The 23,350-nt window shown below is 38.7% G+C and overlaps 2 protein-coding genes across 2 annotated transcripts in view; one reads left to right on the forward strand and one right to left on the reverse strand.

The window, feature by feature from the left end:
• Positions 1 to 3,317: 3,317 nt before the first annotated feature.
• On the reverse strand, positions 3,318 to 21,132 carry slc9a8 (solute carrier family 9 member 8). Its single transcript, XM_088332731.1, has 16 exons — positions 20,793 to 21,132; positions 19,607 to 19,788; positions 18,992 to 19,072; positions 18,223 to 18,281; positions 11,721 to 11,804; positions 11,385 to 11,486; positions 11,265 to 11,299; positions 10,450 to 10,593; positions 10,056 to 10,197; positions 9,872 to 9,977; positions 9,662 to 9,778; positions 9,295 to 9,377; positions 7,435 to 7,546; positions 5,355 to 5,575; positions 5,035 to 5,181; positions 3,318 to 4,210 (listed from the first exon to the last, which is right to left on the reverse strand). Exons 1-16 carry the CDS (start codon positions 21,071 to 21,073, stop codon positions 4,100 to 4,102), a joined length of 2,007 nt encoding a protein of 668 aa, XP_088188857.1. The 5' UTR covers positions 21,074 to 21,132; the 3' UTR covers positions 3,318 to 4,099.
• Positions 21,133 to 21,750: 618 nt separating this feature from the next.
• b4galt5 (beta-1,4-galactosyltransferase 5) overlaps positions 21,751 to 23,350 on the forward strand; it is a 64,993-nt gene continuing 63,393 nt past the window's right edge. Inside the window, exon 1 of the mRNA XM_088332732.1 lies at positions 21,751 to 22,475. Within this exon, the coding sequence (XP_088188858.1) occupies positions 22,370 to 22,475 (106 nt within the window). The 5' untranslated portion in view covers positions 21,751 to 22,369. The remainder of the gene's footprint in view (positions 22,476 to 23,350) is intronic.

Raw genomic sequence — 23,350 nt, forward strand, 5'->3', positions numbered from 1 at the left:
GGCGGGGGTGCTGGAGCCCATCCCAGCCATCTTCGGGCAGTGGGCAGGGGACACCCTGAACTGGTTGCCAGCCAGTCGCAGGGCACACAGGGACAGACAACTCACTCGCTCATTCACCCCTAGGGACAATTTACACCGGCAAATTAACCTGACATGCATGTTTTTGGAATGTGGGAGGAAACTGGAGTGCCCGGAGGAAACCCACGCAAGCGCGGATAGAACATGCAAACTCCACACAGGAAGGTTCGATCTCATGACCTCAGAACTGTGTCGCACACGCGCTAATCACTGTGCCGCCGTGCTGCCCGCTTTCATCCTTATTATAAATGATTATGTAACATCCATTCATCCATTTTCTGCGTCGCTTATTTCTAGCTAAGGTCGCTAGGATGCAGGAGCCCATCTCAGCTCTCTCTGTATATCCGAACGCTGTTTTGGCAGATGCTGTGTTTTGACTATTTGCATTTTCCAATTTTATATTAGGCAAGACGACGCTTGCTGTCAATCAAACAACAAGAGGCAGGACTTACGACATAATTGGGGGATTCCTTGAAAAAGACTCAAGTAGCAGTTTAGCAATTATCAAGCTGTCGACTCTACCACCAACTTTTTTGTCCATCATCAGGGCTCTTTTGATTTGTCTTAAAATGTGTTTTATGTTTACAAAACCAGCTCGGTGGCCTTGGGGGTAGGGCGCCCACCCCGAGACTGGGAGGTTGCTGGTTCAAGCCTCGACCGAGGCATACCTAAGACTTACAACATTGGTACCCATTGCCTCCCTGCTTGGCGCTCAGCATTAGGGGTTAGAATTGGGGGGTTTGGTCACCTAATCACTAGATTTATGGGTTAGGGGTTAGTAGTTGTGGTACAGTTAGAGGTAGGGTTAGGTTTAGGGTTAGGATTAGGGTTGGGGTAGAATTTTAGCATTAAGGGTAAAGATTAAGGGTGAGGGTTAGGGTTCGGCTTGAGGTTAGGGTTAGGGGTGAGAGTTAGGGTTAGGCTTAAGGTTATGTGTTAGGGTTAGGATTACAGTTAGAGTAGGATGTTAGTGTTAGGGATGAGGGTTAAGGTTAGGGGTTAGGGTTAGGGTTAGGGATCAGTGGTTAGGGATCAGTGGTTAGGGATTTGTGGTTAGGGTTAGGGTTAGGGGTTAGGGTTTAGGGCTTGCAGAGAGGGTTAGGGGTGAGGGTTAGGTATACAGTTAAATTTTAGGGAATTATGGGGTTAGGATTAGGGTTTTGGGGTTAGGGTTAGGATTATGGTTGGGGTAGAATTTTAGCATTAAGGGTAAAGATTAAGGGTAAGGGTTAGGGTTCGGCTTGAGGTTGGGGTTAGGGTTTAAGGGTTATGAATAGAGTTTGGATTAGTGGTCAGGGTTAGGGGTTAGAGTTAGGGTTAATGTTAGGGGTTATTTGTTAGGGTTAAGGTAAGAACATTCTTGGTCCCCCATAGTACATTAAGTCTTTGTCTAAACTGGTTAGAGCGCTCAAACCACTCCTGGCTCAAAAATAAAGCACAACCAATTATTGGAAAATGTGTGCATTCAATACTAAATGAATGAAGTTATATAATTAGGACTAAGTTAATGACATACTTATAAATGAAGAGATTTTACAAAAATGACATAATGTAGGCAGTGACACATTTCAGTTTTGCGACAAACTGAATTCATTTTTGGGTGATTGACTGCTGGGTTAATTTCATAATCCGTCAACTCTGAGGGACTAAAATGTGTACGGATCAAGCTGCCCCCCAGCCCCCAAAAAATAAATAAAAAATGAATTACAAATAATAATAATAAAATAGAATAAAATAAAAAAATAACATTTATTTTCCTTTGAGATTTTACCACACAACAATAAATTACACGTTTCTATAGTGCAGTGGTCAGCACATTCACACTGAATGTTCAAAGTCCCATTATCGAGACCAGTTTTTACGTTGGCCGGGAAAGAAATGGCCGCCACTTGTCTGTATTTGTCTAAAAAAAACACCACAGGAAATAGTGCCTGACTATCCCAGTGGTGAAAGGATCCAACCAACCCAAAATATTTTGAGAACGGCACTGATGGTCTTAAAATCTCCATCAGGAGTCTAATTCTTGCACATGCGCATGTCGAGGATTATTGTTTTGGTTCCATTATTTATGGCAAATATCCTTACCAGGACTGCCTGGCGCTTGTCACGCTTTTGATGATGCATTTGAACCCGTTACTCAGTTTCTCAGAATACTCATCGCTTTATAAGATGTATATCTACTGTTCTTTTTTTCATTCGTATACTTAAATTAAATTCTGAGAAAAATAATCATGGAAACGAGCCAATGCGCATGCAAAATATTGTGCGGTTCAAAACTTTTAGAAAGAAACGCTCAAAGAGAACGGCATGCACTGGGTGTTAAATTGAAAATGTTATGCATTTCAGAATAAAACCATAATGAGATATCGTCGCAAAAATAAAGAGTGAAATGAATGTTGATGGGCTTTTTCATGAGGCATTTCTTTAAATGTGTGCATGCATTTTCAATGCAAAGCAGCAACAATTAACGATGGTCAATTATTTAATCATTCACAAACCAAGTCCGTAGATTCTGACTCCTCCTGGCGGTTAAAAATTGCATTGGAAAAGCAGTCAAAGTAAGACCTTTTAGATTAGTCATTAAAGTCTCTTTCTTGAATCGAAAATCTCACAAGCGTTGCAGAATTGATCTTGAAGTCATCCTCTCATCCATACAATTGATGATGCCTCTCAAAGCCTTTTCTGGGGTGAAGAGTGGGTTCAGAGGCCGTCAAAAATATATGCAAAGCTTAATTCTTCAAATAACCTCCACATTTCATACACTGCTGTACGATTTGAGGTCTATATGCAACTTGTTAAGGTTATATTTAATAAAACCAATTCATATTGACTGCATACAAATGAACTTGTTTCCCGAATGGCCCATATATTCATCTTCATTAAAAATATCCGGGTTGAAAACCGCAGACCATGATGAAAAGATAATTATAATCAAACATTTAACTGGTGAAAATAATAAAACAAAACGACTAAGTTTAGATTGATTTACCGAGTATTTAAACAGTAATTATTAGTATTTGGCAGGAAAAAGACCATCAATTTAATGTAATCCTTCAACGTTCTCAGGCCAGCTGGGGACCACATCCAGAAACGTCCCTAAGGCTTTAACCTGGTGAGAGATGATCAGAACATTTCTTCAGAAAGGCATCTATACAATTTCTAATATCACACTTTTTTAACATTATATCATGAAGTTGTCGGGAATTTTCTCAGGGGCAGCTAAAATAAATAAAACACACTTTACATGATTCATTTTAATCCATCATTTCTTGAGTTTTTTGTATAAAAAACACGTTAACCCACAAACATTAAAATAAATTTAAAAAATAATAAGAATATTTTGTGCCAGCCTTGATGAGCAATGCGCACAACTCTTCACAAGCTACAGTTACAGTTGTATTTCTTACACAGTGCAGCCAAGGAAATTTTGTGTGGAGATAGAAATAAACATTGAACATCTCATCCAAATGTTAACAACATCTCATTTTGTTGCCGAGCAGCTGGTGTGAAAAATATGGTACTTAAAACATTTGACCCTCATTCCGTGAGCTTCAAGTCAACAATGCTGCACTCAAACCAAGCATAAATATAGATTAATAACATTTCAAATGATGCAATTGCACATTCTTCCCTTGATACACAGTCAACACTAAGTATAGCATAACCAGGAGGAAAAAAAGTGGTTTTGCAGTACTTTACATTCAAAGGGTGTCCTTTAACAAACAGTAAGTGCACAGAACTTCCAATGTTTCGCTTTAAGCCAGTGATCTGAATCAATTGCTTTTCATGCTGCAGACAAAGTTGTATTCAAGTCGGGTACATTTCATTTTACAGAAACCGTTTGCCTCCAGCGTTTTCCAGTAAAATTTGGCTCAACATTCCCTTTATGGGAAGAAATCCCAGCAAATTCTTCATGTAACGGTGACGGCTGATTTGACTAGAGGAAGCACATATCACCGAAACCGGGTTCTGATTCTTGCACAGTGCTAGGAGTGAGGCGTTATTTATCCATGCGATCACGTCATAAAAGCTCCGCCTCGTCATCATCCTCGGAGCCTGAGGGACCTTGCCGAACTTCTTCATACCATTTGTTAGTGAGCGTCTTCATTTGGATCCGTCCATGCATCAGGTCCTGTTGGACACATATTAGCTAACGTGAAGACAAACATCGTAAAAATTAAAATTGTCAGCTTCCAGACTCCAAGTTCTTTTCCGAGTCTTAAAAACCCTACAAAATATGGATGAATCAGACTGGATATTTTAAAGCAGCGAAAAACTTTTCAACATTGAATTCATATTTTCATCAACCTGCTGATTTGTTTGTATAATTTCTCTTGGAATTCAGAAAGTCTGAGAAAATCTATCCACACACACAGGAAACTAAACACAAACTGCTTTTTAGACTTCCACTTTCGCCATTCTAAAAAAGGGTTGAGATTTCAAATAAGACATTGGTTCAGAAGCACGGTAATACGCTGCCCCTTTTGTTCACATGGGGATGCTATAATCAAGAAAAACACTGTTAAGTGTTACTCTTCATAAATTGTGTCTTCTGATCACAAAACTCATTATAGTCCAACTTTAGTATCACAAATGGATCGAATGAAATGAATCCAATTCTAGAAATCCCTCAACACAAAAAGCGAAGAAGACAAAGAAAATGGAAGTATAATTTAACCCTGTGGTAATAATGCCAAACAGGTGCTCAGAACGAACTAAGTCTATATAAGTAGACAAAATAGTGATTGAATAAAAAAGGATTTCATGTCCAGACTTTAATTTATACTGGCACTCTTTTCTCCTACTGAAGGTTGTCTACACAGGATTTAATAAAGAAAAAAAATACATCATTCGGTCATATGCGAAGTACTTTAATTGGCTTAAAAGATTGCCAGCAAAGTGATGAAGCGGCCTCCCAAGCGGCAGAGGATTTCTGTCTTTTTCGCCATCTCTTACCTCCTGGGTGAGCCTCCGGGTGAAAAAGGGGTTAAGGTACTTAGCATCAAGCCACATGAAGCCCTTCAGATCCTGTCTCTGGTATATGTGAGCTTCGTACTCTTCCTCTGTCAGTTCTGATAGATGTTCAGACTCCACCGTATTCCCCTGGCGGAAACGAGAAGCGGGTAAGCGTGTACTTGGAAACGAAGATAAGGTGTGAAATACTGACTAACTGGCCAAAGGAAAAAAACAGAGGGAAGGTGAAGTTTATAGAGAAAAAAAACAAAAAAGTCTAAAAGACTGGTGTTAAGATCACACATCATCTGTGCTCACGTTACCATTTTCTGTGTCTTGCTCAAATTGACATCCTTCTTGTTCTTGCGCCGTGACTGGCTGTCCTCAATGTCCATGATGCGGATGAGTGGCATTGTCCCGCCCCCAAGGAGTAAGATAGTGAAGAGCACGATGATGATTGTGGTGGTGCCGATGAGTTGCCGCTTTTCGATGGGCTCCAAGCCCAGATGAAGGCTCAAAGCGTAAGGGATGGCCCCTCTCAGACCTTAAAAAAGCCACCAGCTGTCCATTAGACTAAATGCTTATAATAGAGTACAGTTTATTACCATTTATTAAGAAACGATATCACCCATAGGTTAGCAAAAGGGTCGGGAACCGTTTTGATCCAAAGAGCCATGATAGCAAAACAAAACAAAAATTTATATATATATATATATATATATATATATATATATATATCATATATTGTTTTAGAGAAAAACATACAATTTAAGACAAATTTCAGCGTACCCGCTAAACCTGCACTCCAGAGAAAATCAAATTTTTCAGCGCATTCAATTTCATTGAGTGACGTTAGATTATTTGATAGAATTTATGAAGTAAGAATAATGCCAGATCCTGTGTCCCATATCAACAAATATACCACTTTTAACTTGTTTCTGTCTCGCAATTACTTGAGATTATTGAGGCTCATTTTGGCCTCCATTTCGTTTTAATAATGGGTTCAAAACAATGTGCAAGCAGAGTTCTTTTGTATAAATGTCCCAAACAAGTATACTGACATATTTACTTTTGGTGCCAATGGTGCAGTGTGAATAGCTTCGCCCATCTCTATGGCTCACCCAATCAAATTGCTCGGTGTGCTTGGCTGGTGTTTCTGGACGTTTTAGATTTTCTTCTGTGGGTTTTTTTTTAAAGTGTCTCAATAATGAACCTAAATTGTTTGATAAGGTTACATATAAAGGATTTGTTAGCAATGTATGGCCAAAACGAGGTCAGTTGGTGTGACACCTTGACTATAAATTGTTGTGGGAAGTATGGTTTTAACATCCTGGACCAAACCACTGTCTATAACTGTATGGCAGATTTGAGCGCAAAAGACTCGCCTCATAATGAAATTGTGAATGTATTTATTTACTATTAAAAGTGACTATAGAACCTCACATTGTTAGAATATGATATAATTAAATTGTGAATGTGTTTAATTGCTGTTATAAATGTCAACAAAAATTGTTCAAACCTCATATTGTTAGAAAACGATATAATGAAATTGTGAATGTTTAATTGCTGTTAAGTCTCGAGAAAAATTGTTCAAACCTCACAGTGTTTATTGGCTGTTAAAAGTGTCAATAAAAATTGTTCAAACTAAAACTCCACGCTCATCAAAATCGGAAAGCTATGGATAAAAATTGATGAGTATGATTTTATATCCGAGCCATATCATTAAAAGAGCCATAGGTTTCTGCGTTAGAATGTGAAAAGAATTTCAGTAACTTTGTTAAAGGCGCATCATTAAGTGTTTGTGGTTGATCTACTAATTTTGAAACAAAAATGTATAACAAATGTAGGGTTTGAAACCCAGCACCTTGTGTCAGAGCCAGAAAAATTATATCTACATGATAGCCAGAAAATGAATGTGAAAATATGTACCTTGTGACTTATTTGGGTTTTTGTTGTTGCCGTTGTTGATGCTAAATGCAATTGGACTTTTTATATTGCACTATTGTTACTATTTACTATTTTTTGTTGTTCACAAACTTTCCACTATTATTACTACTTAGGCCAGTCTCCAAGCACTACGTTGTGAATACCTTTTCTTGCCTTTTATCCTAATAGTCCTTTATCTTTTTTTTATCTTTTACGTCTTTATTATATGTGTACCATGGAGTGCCATGTCTAATATTGTTGCATACAATGTTTCACAATGCTGATATCAATAACAACAAAGACAGTCCAATTCAGACTCAGTATTGCCCTCCTTATATTCTTAAATGGTTGTAAGAATTCATTTTAGAGCCTTAGAGATCAACAGTAGTCCACCCAAAATCTCAATTCTTGACCACAATTAATTCTGGCCAAAAACTTCCAGTTTGATAAAGACAACAAATGTTGAGTGTAACTCACCACTGAACCACATAATAAACATCATCTTGGGTGTTATCTTGTGATCTCTGCAAAAATTGAGTAGGAACGACAGAGGAAAGATGTTGACGGCACGGCCCAGAAGAACCAGGACCTGCAATGAAACAAATTAGCAAATACAAACTAAAGCTTAAAAAAAGATATGAGTCGATATCTTTCTGTTAGCACATACTTAGTTGAGTTGTTCCTATCTATGATCTACTATCTTTTTCTGTCAACAGGGCGGTATACACTGACATGAATGCGGCCATTCTGCCTCAACGATGTGCGCGCACCTTGGCTATGTCACTTGGAAAGGGCTCAATAGGTGTTGGGTAATAATGGAGTTCACTACAGAAGACATAAAATAGAAAGTATTGTATGTACAAAAAGCAGAAAAATGAGCCAAATTTTAACTTGTTTTATAGATAGCTCTCAAAGAGTGCATTCGATCCTCCAATCTTAGAGACTGCTGATCTTTTACCTGTTATTTTACTTTTTTTAATTTACATTTTTCTGTGTGTTTTTTAGAGAATCTGTGTCTAAAATGCCTCAAAAAGGAATTGTAATTTTTTTTTGTATTTTATCATTTATTCATAGCACTGTTAAGTTAATATTCAAGTTGTATTTTATTGCTTTGCATTTACAGGGATTCGGTTCAGTGTGTAAAAAGCTAAAAGAAATTGTATTACGCAAATTTTTTTGTAGCTCTGTAAATATTTTAGTTTATATTTTGTGTGTTTTTCAAGGATCCCATCTATCAATTTGAATTCAATCAAAATAAACACATGTGTGGTTTACAATAACATGTGCAGCTCTTTGAGACTCTCTGCGATTAAGGGCTATACAAATAAAAGTTACTTGACATAAATGATTTGATTATAAATACTAAAGAACACGAAATGCAAAATCCTTTACCCAGCCAAAGAGTTTTTAATATGTCACTAAAGCAAAGGACATAACGTCGTCGCCATGAAGTTTAATTTTTAACCAAAAATATGCAAGGGATCTGTGAACCGTTAAAAAAGGGAAAAGCGTGTATTTGCATTTCACACTTTATTTGTTGTTGCACTAAAGTGTAAATAGTTGAACTTTAAATGTTGTTGTGTTGTGTGTTTTTCAAGGATTCTGAGTTGCTTGACTTTGAAGTGGCTTAGTAAAAACAACTTGAAAGAAAAATGAGTTAAAAATTCACTGCAGCTTGCCATTGTAATATAGAATATATTTTTTAAATTATATAATAATTAATTTGGTACATAATGTTTTACTACTGTTGATCATATATATATATATATATATATATATATATATACACACACATGTTTTTATTTATTTATTTGGAGGAGCCGAAAGAGCCGGTGTTCTGCCGAAATGTCCTACCTTATGGAGACGTCCTATCAATGCACAGTGCGCATGCGCACAAAGCTGATTGTGATTTCCCACGTAGAGTACTTACAATTATTGTTTTGATTTAGCCTTATTTGTCTCTTTCACTGATTCAATAATCGGTCGACCACTAGTGTTGACGTTATATTTAAGCAGACTTGTTTTATTTATTATTCATTTAATGCGTGCTCAGGAGTCAGACCGACGAGAAACATGGTAATGGCAGCAATTACAAATGTTTACAAGCAGTTCACCCAAAATTCCCGCACTTTTCAGACCTTGAAGATACGAGATTAAAATACAAGCGTTTTCAAGGATTTCAAGCACCCGTACAAACACTGTAAACATATTTTGAATTGTCTCCTGAATGTGATATTTCAAAGACTATCACCTGATTTGTTATATCATTTTTTTAGAATATTTAAATTTTGTTGTATCTTGCACTGCCAACCATGTCAAAAGAACAAGAGCACTTACGATGCACCAAATCACAAACGATATTTCAAAGTTGTGAGGGAAGCTAAAGATGGATAGGCCAAGGAAGGCAAACACGCATGTCTCTGCAAAGAAAAGAAATATGAGTTATACAATGTGATTACACGTTATAAAGTTGCTTACAAAATCAAACTGTAATCATTTTCTTTTAGACATATGAATTAAAAAATATTTCAACACATACTTTGGTTTTTAATATGTGTTTTCTGTATTTTTTGATACCAAAAAAAAAAAACTAGTAAAAAAATTCAAAATAATATACATCTTTAAAACAAACACAATTCCTGACTAAAATACATTTGATGATTGCTAAAAAGGAACTGAGAACAAGTGTTGGACTTTAACTGACCACACATGAAGGCAACTGTTCGGAGCGTTTGTTGCATGAGGATCTGAGTGACAGGAGAAAGGTTGTGATGGGTGTAATGAGACATCACGATTCCCGCAAATAGGATGGACATAATTCCTGTGCATGAATGAAAAAAGGAGCATGGCATATTTCAATCACATATGGAACAATAAAAAAAGAGAACCCGTCTAACTTTTTGTGTGCACCTACCAGACAGCTTAATACCCTCTGCCAGGCCATAGGGAAGGTAAGCAAATATTATCATCATGCCAAACTCGAGTGATGGCGTGTTCCTCAAGTCAAAATGTTTAAGAAACTGGTGTGTCAGTTAAAGAATATCGAAGACAGCTTATTGAAAAAATAACATAATAAAAGACCCAGCATGAGTGGATACAAGAGCAGATATGAGTCCTGTGAGGGTTCCTAACGCAGCAGAGCCAAAGAACATTTTGAGAAAATACCCCACTGCTTGCAGAAATGTCTCCCACCCCGTCACTTTGCTTGTCTCGGAGCGAGAAAAGAAGCCCTCTGCAGTGCTGAAAACAACAAGACAACATAACATCGAGCAATACCGTCGACTGACGTCAGGGGGCAGACAATCACCATCATTGGACTCTCCAAATGCACAGTTGGATTTAAGTGACTAGAACCTTGTTTGTTTTATCAGGAAAGTTCAACTTTACCAAACAAAGGACACACACAAATGTTGAATTGTCATATTAGTGACTACTCTGCAAGAGTGAGGTAACATGCCAAGTCAGAAAAATTGTGAAACAAAAATATCTTACTTTGTGAGGACGATAGAGACAGCATCGTTTAGGATGCTCTCACCGAACACCAACATGTTGAGGACGGGGTCCACGTTTAGCGCATTAAATATGGCAATGGTGGCGACAGGGTCTACAGCGGAGATGAGCGAGCCAAAGGCAAAACTATGAATAAGAAAGGACTATTTAAGTCAATGCAGTAAAAGGTGGGTTCAAACAACCAAAAATAATAGAATAGTCACACAGACAACCTTAAATACTGTTGTGAATTGTGGAGGCAAATGTGAGCACTACATAAAGCTAAAAACTACATTGTGTTTAGAAAAAGACTAATACACACCTGAGATTAAATGCCAATTTATTGTAAAGAATGCAACAAAATTCCACAAGTCCAGATAAATCACGAGAAAATCTTCCCTGACAATATTATGAAAAAGATTTAGAGCCAGGAAGTAAAATTCAACTGAAATAATGTGGTTGGGGAACTGTCCACTTCCTTTTTCTGCTGCAGTGTAGGCTGTCTTTACAATAAATCAGTGACATTAAATTGGAGTCATCAAACACTTTTGCCATGCAGAAGTGCCTCAAAACCATGTTCAGCTTTTCTAATAGGCTTCGTCTATTGTGTTTTCTTTCCATTTAAAGGCTGGCACATTTTGCACTAATGTTTACTGCTTTACATAGAATGTTTAATATTTCCTGCCTGTTTTAACACAGCACTTTTTTGTGATCCCACAAACCCATTCATGGATCTTTGACAAGCTCCTTTCATGTTTTACAGTTTTATTACTACAGCAATGTGATATAGACATTAACGTATTAAAACTTCCTTTCACCTATCTGTCATGGTCATCTTGTAGATCACATCTGCCTGATAAGAGAAAAGAAAGGAGAGTTCACACTGAAGCATGTGAATAATGAGTAAGCACATCAAGCTTTGACATAACACGTCTTACCTGTCCGAGGAAGTAAATGCCTCCTCCGACGATGAAGGCAGAGATGGCCGTCCCGATCACGGCAAACAGGGTTATGGACCCAATGTTCTGGAAGAAGTTACCCTAAACATATGTGGAGTAACTTAGGAGTGTTACAGGTCTGACTTATGAGTTAATCAATGTTAAGTGAGAACAAAACTATAAACAATAATTGACAGTTGACTTAGAACACTAATATTTAAATATATTTCATGATGTGAGCTGCTGATTTCAGGAAACTCATGGTAGATTTTGCTGCACACTCTTAAATTACACGAAGAAAACGTGTCACAAACTCATTTTTGCGTTGCACTGTACCTTATGTAAAGAGTATCCCGATTCAAAGATAATTGGTGGCAGGAGCAATAGGAAGAACATATTTGGTCGGAACATTTCTTCTTCCTTTTGAAAGAAATCAATTGGAAAAGATGGTAAGCATTACATATTAGGAAAAAAAATAAACAAACTGTGATAAGTACATCAACATCAAAAGAGGTAACAGTGAATAAGCAAACAACTACTGAGAGCAGAAGTCATTGTTGCATTAAGAACATTCAACATGCGTGTCAAATTTAACAACACTTTGAAACATCCTGTAATAACCACCAAATTGAAAACAAGAGTAATCTGGCAGAAGATGTTTGGAAGTTAATATAGTCGAGTTTGCTCATGTGTTCAACTGTGTATATGTTCCTCACATTTGTTTGTGCATGTAGCCAGAAACGTGGTTTTATCTTAAGAGCTAATTCAATGACAATCGGCGCAAAAACTTCAAACGTGTGCTTCCAGTCAAATTCTCAATTCAACACAAGTATTTGACACTCATTTCAATGGTGGAAACCTTAGTTATCTTCATTCTAGGTGGGGGGATGTGGCAAATTCAAGGAAGAAAGAATCTTATCTTCAGCCACATGAAGCAGTGCTGTAACTGACAAAGCAGTTTAGCATGTTTGTTTCTGGATGGCTGGAGAGCACGCGGATGCAAGCACAGACAGTGAATGCCAGCAAATTCAAGCACGCATTCAAATACAACTACAGACTGACATATGCTATAAAAAGACTCAAGGGCCCAATCCCATTTCTCTCACTCGGCCCTGAGAACCCTCCAGTGAGGTCCCTCGAAGAGGAGTTCCCTCCGCGGGTGAAGTGCAAAGTGGAGATGGTTTGGACAAGACTTGCAAGGTTCCACCCCTGTCCAGGAGATGGCGGTAATATTAATTGGCTGTAGACCTCAGTGACGTATAGGCCTACGTCACATGTAAACAACTCGAGTCTCAACCCGCAGTGTGTCAGTTGGAGGGTTCGTGCAACGTTAAAAATGCCCGCTACAGCTGTGTTATTACCGATTGCCTGAAAGCTCATCATCTTTTCCGTGTCTCCAATCAACGGGGGAGAAATGTGCTGTACTCAAAACAGCTTTGGCGCTATGTAGTGCTGATTCATCTTTACAAGGTACGTACACTCATTAAAAAAAACGACCCGTTCGGTCAAATACAGTAAGGGTTAACATACAACGCACGTTCACATAATACCCTATGTTTGTGTAGACATAAATGGCAATCTACTTATTAGTATCTTAATGCCATTTTATGACATATAGTAGGGGTCTTGAATCTGTGACATGACGAAACGTAAACAAACACAAGAACAGTCCACCTGACCCTTTAGCTGACATATTATCGTCACCAAACTTCCCTGTACGACCCAAAAACCTTAGTTCATAAGGAATTTAATTCAAAAGAGTTGTCATTGGATATAAAAAAGGTAATTTCAAATTTTTTTCATGATGCTTACATCACAGTTAAAGCGGTCTTTTTCTTTTCTATGCCCACATTTATGTCTAAATTGTTTGTTATCTATTGTGTTCCAGAGTGGCTGTCCCATAAGCGTGGACAGGTTGGACAAGAATGTTCCCATGGTTGGATGTGGAGTCAGAACTCATTCAGGACTTAAGGTTGAGCAAGAAGGTTATGTGGGCCCTGCAGGAGCTGCTAAAGAGGGAACAGGGCCATGGCTGGAGGTCCTGATCTACGTGTACTGGCTGGCCCACGCTCTGTCCTACCGTGTGGTGTCACGGGTCTTCAGGGTTCCCAGGTCCACCGTACAAAGAATTGTCCACAGTTAATATGGAATAAATTGCCCAAAAGCCATATTTTAGGCTCTGGAAGTCAGACCCACATTTGCATTATGTGCTTTTCTGCATTACTATTCAATAAACATCTTCATTTTGAGTAACACCTTGGTGGTTTATTTCATAATGATGTGAGATACTGTGTGTGAACTATGTGACTGTTGGACAGAAAACAACTACAAATCACTCCAGCTTTAATAATAGTTTACTTTCAGAAAAACAAACTCACATTGGGCCAAAATACATAATAGTAAATAAATAATGTGTCACAAATTTTAACAAAAATATACAAATACTTCCATGAAGCTGGAAAACACAAACTGGAACTTCATTGAGTTCTTAATTAAAAAAAATATATTTTCCTTTTATAAAACAAAGGGAAACATTGCAGAGATGTCACTGTTCTGGAAATTTGTCCACGAGCTTCCCAAAAAGGACGGGAACCGCTCAGTTTTGGCCACAGATTCTTCGAGCCTTTTCCTCACTCCGGCAGACTCCACTTTCAAAAAGTCAAGGAGTGTATCGTGCTTCCTTTTTTTTCTGGGTGATTTGGGGTTTGGCGCCGGATTAGAAGGTGCCAACGACGTGCCCGTCGGTGTGGATGGCGTGGTAGCTGTGATGGTGGCCAGCTCTTCCACGGGACGTTCTACAGTTGCCTTTAGGTTGGGTGGAAAAAACAAGAATTACTTAATGCTGATGTATTGTACAAAAACAACTGTGCATAGGATGCTCAACAAGTTGATGTGAGACAGGAAATTATAGGATGTGTTCTGGATAATTATTTGATAGTGAATAGATACACAAAATTGACATGTTATTCTTATGGCTGTAAGAGCCTTCTATTGGCCAGCATCACATATGCTTTAGAATTGACTCCACATTTGGACAACATTTTGAGAAGGTAATTAGTTTACTTAATATGTGTTTACAGAGAAGGCAGTGGAATGTGTGATAGTAATTTGTTTCAACTGTATTTCCACGTGAAATTCGGAAACATTACTCATAATGCATGATGAAAACTAATGCATTCTGATCTCACATGAAATAATCATATTGTAAATAAAACACGACACCCGAAATTGTGTGCAGTAAACAAGCGCGTATGTCCAGAACGTTATTCTGACTATGCTCCTTTAGCGACTGGCCATGTAGATAATAATGTAAAAGCACGACTCGTTTAAGATACAAACAGGGATGGGCTGAACCGTGATTTTCTGCACAGTTATCCTACTTTAGAGTTTGTAGCGTGAAGATTATTTTTTGGCAGCTCCCTTGGTAGATTTGTGTACTTCGTAAAGTAGCGATTTTGCAATGTTCATGTTTTAACGCGAAAATACGATTTTCTATTGCATTTACGTCTAACTAAGATATCTCAATACATGTTGTTGCAAATACATGCGTGGTTGTGGAAAACTACTTACATTTGTGCGGTTCCTTTCCGGGCATGTTTGTTGATATTGAGAATTCGCAAAGACTTCTGGGTAGTCACTTCGCCGCCAAGTGAGGTCGAGAGCCCCCTCGGTCTTGAAGTGGTTACGGCATAGTTTGAGGGCACTTCTGCCTCGGCCTTGAGAGTATCGGGACACACCCCATTTTCACGTGAACGCGCAAACCGAGTGACTAGGGCACATAGCGAGTGAAAGTGCGAAGAATGGGACTCAGCCAAGAACTCCCCCCTAAGAATAATCCACGCAGTCGCACACACAATCGCTGCAACCTTCGCTTTCTGATCATTTCAGTCATATAATGAAATCATTGTTGCCTCTCAGCTAAATCGGACAACCGAGGTCAGGCGTAGGCATTGCTCACTCCTTATTATGTAGTCCGTGCATGATAGACCATGTGTTCCTGCGTGAAAAACTTTACTGTACAAACACGAAATATATATATATATATAAAATACAAACTCCCTGTGATGTCAATGCCCGCAGTGCGTAGATTTAAAGTTAAATATAAAAATCCATATATTGAGCAAGAAAAGGCCAAGCAATAAACTGTGCAGCTGAATGTTCATAGTTCCTTTTAGTGCATGGTAAACTCGATACACTTTTTGTGCATTAGAGGCAAGAAAAAAAAACAGAAAGGAACAGTCTATTTCTGGGTGGTGACTGATGGGCCATTTGTATCAGTTTTCTGTCAGAGAGATCGAAAAGGGCCGCTCCATATTTAGTCCATCTAGTCAACAAACCCTCCCTTTGTGAATAAGTGGCAGTCTTGACAGCTTTTTCTAGCTTCTGTGCCCCAATGACCTAACAAGCAGACGGAGACGAACACAGTCTTCAGTCATCGGCTTGGGGCAAAGCACACCCATAACAGACAAGCATGGAAAACTGACCCCTTGTGGTGAAATAGGCCAGTCTTGGTAGTTCTTTTATATACCTGAGCAATGGAAACATTGTGCTAGGTCATGTTTGAATCATTCTTAGAGGGCTACCAGGTTCATGCAAAAACTAAATCGACTATAATGTGTGCAGCACGAGCATGATAGTCGATAGAAGACGCTATTCAATTGCTGCGTCTATATAGTTCAACTAGAAGTTAATATAGATTTAATTTGATTGGAATAACCTAAAAATGCTCAGAATTTTAAGCATCATAATCGATTTTTCTTTTTTTGACACCTAAAACCTCAAAAGAAGGAAGTTGGAACAATTTTACACTCCCCTGGCTAAAAGCTGTTCAAGTAGGTCAACTGGTAGGGATTGCACAAAGTGAATGCATATAAGGAGGACTACACCTTTGAATAGACTGCCTCACTGGAATCTGAGGAAAAGCAACCATTCAGAAATTCAAATACATCACTGCTCTGCTGTAGCTTTGAGGCAAAGTGAAAGGTCAAACATGAATATTAACATCTGAGACCGAAGTAGAAATATCTCATGCATGCACATTGGCATGACTTCCACAACATACTATTGCTGCAAGTGTGTGCAGGCTAATTAGCAAAACAAACAAATATGTGCTATATGCATGTACATGCAATACAAATTCTGCAACATTTAGAAGGTAAAACAACAACAAATTAATTTGAACTGAAAATGACTCAACAGAAATACAATTATTTTGGATTGAAATAGATCTTATTAAAACATATTAAAATATTCCGTAATATAAAAACCTTATGTGGGAGTATTTCCATTTGATGTTTTCAAATTTGTATTTTTTGTGAGGTCAAAAGCTAGTCCCTAGGTGACATATCTTGTTAACAAAATGTTCAGAGCAGGGACAGTAATCATGCCATCCAAATTTAAGAATTACATTTGTTGTGTAATTGTGATGGGGGAAAATGCAAATACTTCAAATATGTGCTGAGCATATGTATGTGAATGGAGTTTAAAGATGACAGCGCAACAATAGCAAAGAAACAGAAAAAAAGGAAAAGAAAAAAGGTTAATGTGAACATGACAATGGATTAAGATGAGGAAACCATATTTGCTCCTGTGCCACGGTTACGTATCACTTGATTAGGAAAAAAAGCACCCCGGTAAGTTAAGGAACCCATGGTTAAAAAAACAACTATCATCTTTCGTTACTTTTCTGTGAGGAGGCATCTAACAGTAAGTCGATTCGGGGCTCAAAACTTAGCACAAAGTAAAACAATGACAAACACAGCAAAACTAAGTAAGGGACGATTTTATTCACCAACGTTGCTTGATGTGCCAATATATGCTTTATTTCAAAAAGAAAAACTGCGGCCAGTTATATTTTCAAGCAGCCTTTGCACCCTAGTTTTTCACACTTTAAGGTTTCCAAGTGATGTAAGTATCCCAAAATAATTTTTATAAGGTAATGGACTGTGAGGGCACAAATACAGATGGGGGATTTTGCAATAAAGGGGAAAAAAAAATTGAAAATTTGTGGGTAAAGAAAAAGGCAGAGACTGGAAGGCCAGCATGCGGCTGCTTTAGGGGGGCTGAATACCCTTGATGCTTTGTGGAGCGCTGCTCATTGCTTGATAGATTGAAAAGTGGGCCAACTTCAAAAACGCAGCAAGTGAACATCTTTTTAAAATGGAAAATCGAATCCTCTTTGGACCTTTGTTTGAAACTGATATTTTTCAAAAAAAGTGAAAAAATAAAAAATATATAGATTTTTTTTTTTAATCTATCCGGCAGATGCAACATAAAAATGTTATTAGTTAGCAAATATTATAATAGGTGTGTTTATGTGCCTACTGTTATGTTCAGTTGGCTTTTTTAGATTTAGATTTTATTTTTTATGTTGTGCGCCTTTTCAAAGTCACATTCTACAGTATATTAGAATTGAGCTAGCAGATGCTATGTATGGACTCATGTTTCTGGGGTGAATGACTACACAGAACCCTGAGGGGCCCAACATAGAAAAAAGCCCACAATGGGTCCCTGTGTGTACAAAACATTGATGCAACCCGTTTCAGCCCTCCCATTTTGTCTCTGTATTTCTCTTTCTATTGTCCATTCATTCTTCATCACGGTGGTCAAAAAAACGAGGAAAGTTAATTAGTCTGCAACCTCCCTCCAAAAAACACCTGGGAATAGTCAGGACTCCAAAGGAGAGTGCGTATGCAACAAACTGTGGGCATGTATCATGAGCGTATATCTAAGATTTATGATCTTCACTTGAGACAAGGCTAAGAAATAAAACAATGGGCATAAAAAGGGTTAAAGAGAACAGAATGACTGCAAAAAGTAAAAATAGGTCAAATCGTACCTTCCAGTTGGCCAATTCCTGGAACTCAATGATCTTAATAAATCCTCCCATTAGAATCCCTTAAAGGAAAAAAGATAAAATACAAAAAACGGAGTCAAATTTATTATATAAATGGGTTTAAATCGAATGCAATACAGATCAAGCACAAAACAGAATCGGTCACCCAATTTAGCGGTGGGAAATTATTAACACCTGGTAAAACATGTCAACTCTAGCTCCTTAAGATAATACTCAATGTTACTTTTGTTCAGTTACTGACCGGTTCTCACAGGCACAAGTTCTCACTACGATGTTCAATAAGAACGCATTCTCAAAAATGGTGAGCAAATGCAAAGACATGTATAATTGTTGAAAGACCACAACAATAGGCAAACAATTAATCTAAGTCTAAAATTATCTGGAGTTAAATATACAGAGGCTTGTTTGATTGGGATTGTGAGAGGAAATAGATAAGGGAGGAAAAGCGGAGTCTCCCTGATTGGTTCGCACATTGTTATCTTTCCACAGCAGTACTGCTCCAAACACGCAGAAATCTCAATGCAATCAGGAGGCCAAGACAAAAAATGCCTTTCGGTTTACAGACGGATATGTCACTGCGTTTGAGGGAGTGCAACTTACCAAAAAGGCAGGGGGAAAAGAGCATATCGGAATTCATAGGGCGTACAACGAGAGGGTACAGGCTTAAAGTTGGCAGAGGTAAAAACCAATGTGCGTCAAGCAACTTGCCACCACAATTGGGATTGTTTCATGTGATTGAACCAAAACTCACCGAGAGACACTACTGCAACACTCTCTGGAAGAAAATGTAGCTTGAACTTGATTAGAAGATGAACCAAGATGATGCAGATCCCTGAGGGCAACAAGTAAGAGTAAAAATATTGAATCATTTTCTAGGAATGGCTCAATTTTGATGCATGGGATCAGTATCGAGTCCAATCCAAGCCAAAATGACTGAATCGGAACAGATTACATTCATTCTCATCCAGACTAGATTGACACCATGTTTCTGTTCTTCGGCAAACTTGCAAGTCTTCTTTGAGTTCTAAGCCTTTTTGCTACCTGACATGAAGTCTGCAGTAACAAAATAAAATTGGTGTATACTCATGTACAAGCTGCAGTTGCACACGATAAAAACAACTGTTTACCCATTTAGGATGGGGTGCTTTGCAACATTTTTACAAACAATGGCAGGAGCAACGGGGAGCATTTCAATCATTAGGGAAAGAAACGTAGAATGTAGGTTTAGGATTAGGGGATCTTGTAACTAACATAACATTGGGCCTTTGCAGCCCTTTGAGACACTCTGTAATTATGGGCAATACGAAAAATGTGACAGGACAGATGTTTTATAAACACTTATTTGTCTTTTTATTAACAGACTTACCAATAACCAGAAGACTAAAGAATATGGTCAAGCCATTGGACTGCTCCTCTTCTTGGGCCTGTACCCCGGTTTGCACTGGCAGAATGGCCTTGGGATTTGGCAGAGGCGGCAGTGTTGGCTTGGTTGATGACGTAGTAGAATGGAGAGAGTCATTTGCAAGGTTCTCTGTGTCATTGATCTTACTGCAGTACAAATAAAAATGCAGACCACATTGAGTAACTTGATAGTTGTACTCGTTACTGTAGTTGTAATAAAACATAGCTTTCAGTATGTTAGGAAGAAATAGAATTTCTACTTTTTTCAAAAGTACGACAAGTTACATTTTGCTACTGTTCATGGGTATTTGTGGGATAAACTATTTAGCTAAAAGGTCATTCTTTTCAACAACATAAAAACATTTTTAGTTAAGAAATAGGTGATATGTATCGTAGGGCCCTCCAGGTATCCCCCAATGAGCACCTGTGGGACCCAAGAGGTCGCAGGTTCGATTCGATTAAATGTCAAAGTGTCTGTGGGCAGGATGCTGAACCCCGAATGCCCCCGATATGCAGGTGACCACCTAGCATAGCTGACTTTGCTAGTGGTGTGTGTGTGTGTGTGTGTGTGTGTGTGTGTGTGTGTGTGTGTGTGTGTGTGTGTGTGTGTGTGTGTGTGTGTGTGTGTGTGTGTGAATAAGCAAAGTGTGAAGGGCATTGTAAAGCGCTATAGGGGTACTCAGTGGGTGGGTAAAGCGCTATATAAAGGCAGTCTATTTACCTCCTTTAATATTATATAATATTATGATAGGACAAGGATAACATTGTAACAACATAATAAAAACATGTGTTGCTGTTTAAGAAATGCATTTCAAACTGGCCCTTTGCAATTATCAGTAATAAAAAACAGCTCTCGGGTTAAAAAGGTTGGCAACCTAAGCATATATAATTAATAATAACTATTAGATCAGCACTTGGAACTTAAACCAGTCTCCAACCACTACCTTGTAAATATTTTGCCTATTTATACTAACATTTAGTTTTATCTTATTCCACTCTTTTAAGTCTTGATTACATCTTTATCCTGGAGTGCAACGTCTGATCTCTTAGTATACAATGTTCATTGCGTTTTCATCAATGACGACAAAGACAATTTTAATTCATATTCACTATCCGTCCATAACACATATTTTAATCCGATGAAAACAAACCTGGCAGTGGCAGCGTATTCAGGTCGGGCGCGTAAATCATGGCCATCTGAAGGATCGTGTTTATCGGATGAAAACTTGTTTTCTGATAAAGAATATTCCGTATGGAGAGAGTCTTTCCCCTCCTCTTTTGATACGAACGTATTCAAAGTCTTTGCCGACTCAGTTCGCTCTGACAAGCACGGGTAAATAAGTAAACCGAACAAAAATAACCAAACGAAAACTCTAAAGGTTTCCATTACTGGAAATTTTAGTTGAAAAGGGAATAAAATGTGAATTGTCATAAGACTAGCAACTCCATGTCACCAGTTGATGTTTGTTATACCACTTCCGTAGTACGCATATGGGAGTTGTAGTTTTTTTTGTTATACGCATGCGCATCAAATATAAGGAAATTGGTTCAGTTGTAGCGCTCTCTTTTTCTTTCTTTCTTTTTTTTATTATTCAAACCAATAGTGTGATATTTGAAGTCATAAAGTTTTTATAGCCGTTTTTACTATTTAAAAAATGTGTTTTCACGTAATTGGTCCAGAAAATGGATGGATGGATGTTATTTGTCGTTGTAGTTTAACATCCACGGACTCATTTCCCATGATCCAGTTCAATGGCGTCAATTGTCAGGTGCTACCCTCACCGAAATGCCCGCAAATCTGACTATTCATGTGGGCAGACCGATGCGCTCAAAAAAACTAATCGATATTTTTTTTCTTGGGGGAATTCGAAGCAGAACCTCACATCTGTGTTTCAATGCAGGGCAATGTTACACGGCGGTACACGAGAGTGAAGCCCATATGATGGTCATTTCTCACGGAATCAATACTAAGATGCAAATAAGTAACCTTATCTTCTAAGTGTATTTATTAGCAACACAAAAATAATGAGCGAACATGCACATGTGATTTGCTGCGAATGCACTCACCACCCCTCCCTCTCCCCCTACCCCTCCCCTCCGTGTGCGGTTGATAACGCTAAAGGCACGTTGCAGTGTTGCTCGGCGTCTACGCCCACTGAGGTGCCGCTGCTCATTTTCCTGCGGGAAAAACGCTCATCGCGGCCAGGCAAGCAGCAAGGCGAGGCGGGCTGGAAGGGAGAGAGCTCAGGAAGCGGCCGTGATCCATCAGCAACGCTCAGCACGAGGAATGATGGCCCCGCACTGAAGGAGAAGAAAAAAAACGACAAGGCCGCCGGGTTGCTTCACTCTGTCACCACCGAGCCCGCGCTTGTTGTGTGTGTGCTTTTTATGATTTGAAAGGTTCGGACTTTAGCCGCCATTAGAGCCGAAACCACCCCCCATTGCCTTGCCAGGAATGGAATTCGTATGACTGGACTGATTAGCGGAGGAAGACCTCCTACAACTGTCGACAACCTGAAGTGGAAATCGACGTCTTGTTGGGCGCCTGCTGCCGCAGAGAACGACACCGCCACAGGGCTGCTTGGAATCCCTTCAATTAAAAAAAAAGCCTAGCGACCGCTGTCCGAACCTGCCAGCACCTGGACGGTTCGGAACCGCTCTGTCTATCCGCTGTGACTAAATAAGACCAACGTGCCGCCGTGTGCTTATTTTTTCTGCTGCCTGTATAATGCCGACGCATTTGCGTTTCCGGAGAAGGTCATACCTCGGGCTTTTGTTCCTTTTTTCACTATCAACATCGGCACTGTATTTCATCTACTCCGCTCCTGGTATCGGTAAGTCAAATGTATCATTTGCATTTTTCTATGTAGGCTTCTGATGTGAAGTATCGGACTGGTTGAGTCATGTGTGACGTGCACCTACATGGGCTGATCTCCTCAGCTTCCAATTTCCCTGAAGATGATGTGTCAATAGTAATGATGGCAATGATACATAATGTTTACGAACGATAAATATACAAAATTGATCATCCAGGTAGTCAACTCCTGTTAGCAGACTAGCAACCTACCGTGAACAAACTGCACTCATCGCTTTGGGTTTGATGTTGTGAGGCCCAATTCCATCATATGTGCATTTGGCTAATACCAAACGAACTCCCATTTTTTGTGTACTATGGGTCGAGGCGTGAGTCATGGGCCGGTATGCCATGAACCTTAATATTCTTTTTGCATTAATTTCATATGTGAGTATTACCGGGAGGCAAGTGATACCCCAGAGATGTCACCAAAGACTCTGTGTCTCATTTTTGGGGGAATGTAATAAAGCAGTAAAGCACGGAGTATTGCACCTCATATATAAATGATTTTTAGCAAGTTGAAAATATTTACTTTGGCAAAAAACCTCTTGCCAATCAATGTACATTCAAACAAGTTGCTTTAATTGTGATTAACTGGCGATTCATTTATTGATCAACTCGGTCTACTTGTGTGGGTAAGGTCAGGGTGTGGATAATGAACCTGAATATTCTGTTTACTCTAATTTAATATGTTAGGATTATCAAAAGTCAAGTGGTTGGTGTCATTGATTTTACCGTCTACCCCACAGATTTCTCAAGCATGATTTTTGTCTCTAATGTGTTGCTTGCCATCCATTTTTTTCATTGATGCTCTTTGGTCTTCAAGCAGTATCTTCAACACTTGTGATATATCAC

This window comes from Urocampus carinirostris, chromosome 3 (assembly GCF_059441175.1).
Source record: "Urocampus carinirostris isolate Australia breed hairy pipefish chromosome 3, RoL_Ucar_1.0, whole genome shotgun sequence".
Taxonomy (NCBI): domain Eukaryota; kingdom Metazoa; phylum Chordata; class Actinopteri; order Syngnathiformes; family Syngnathidae; genus Urocampus; species Urocampus carinirostris.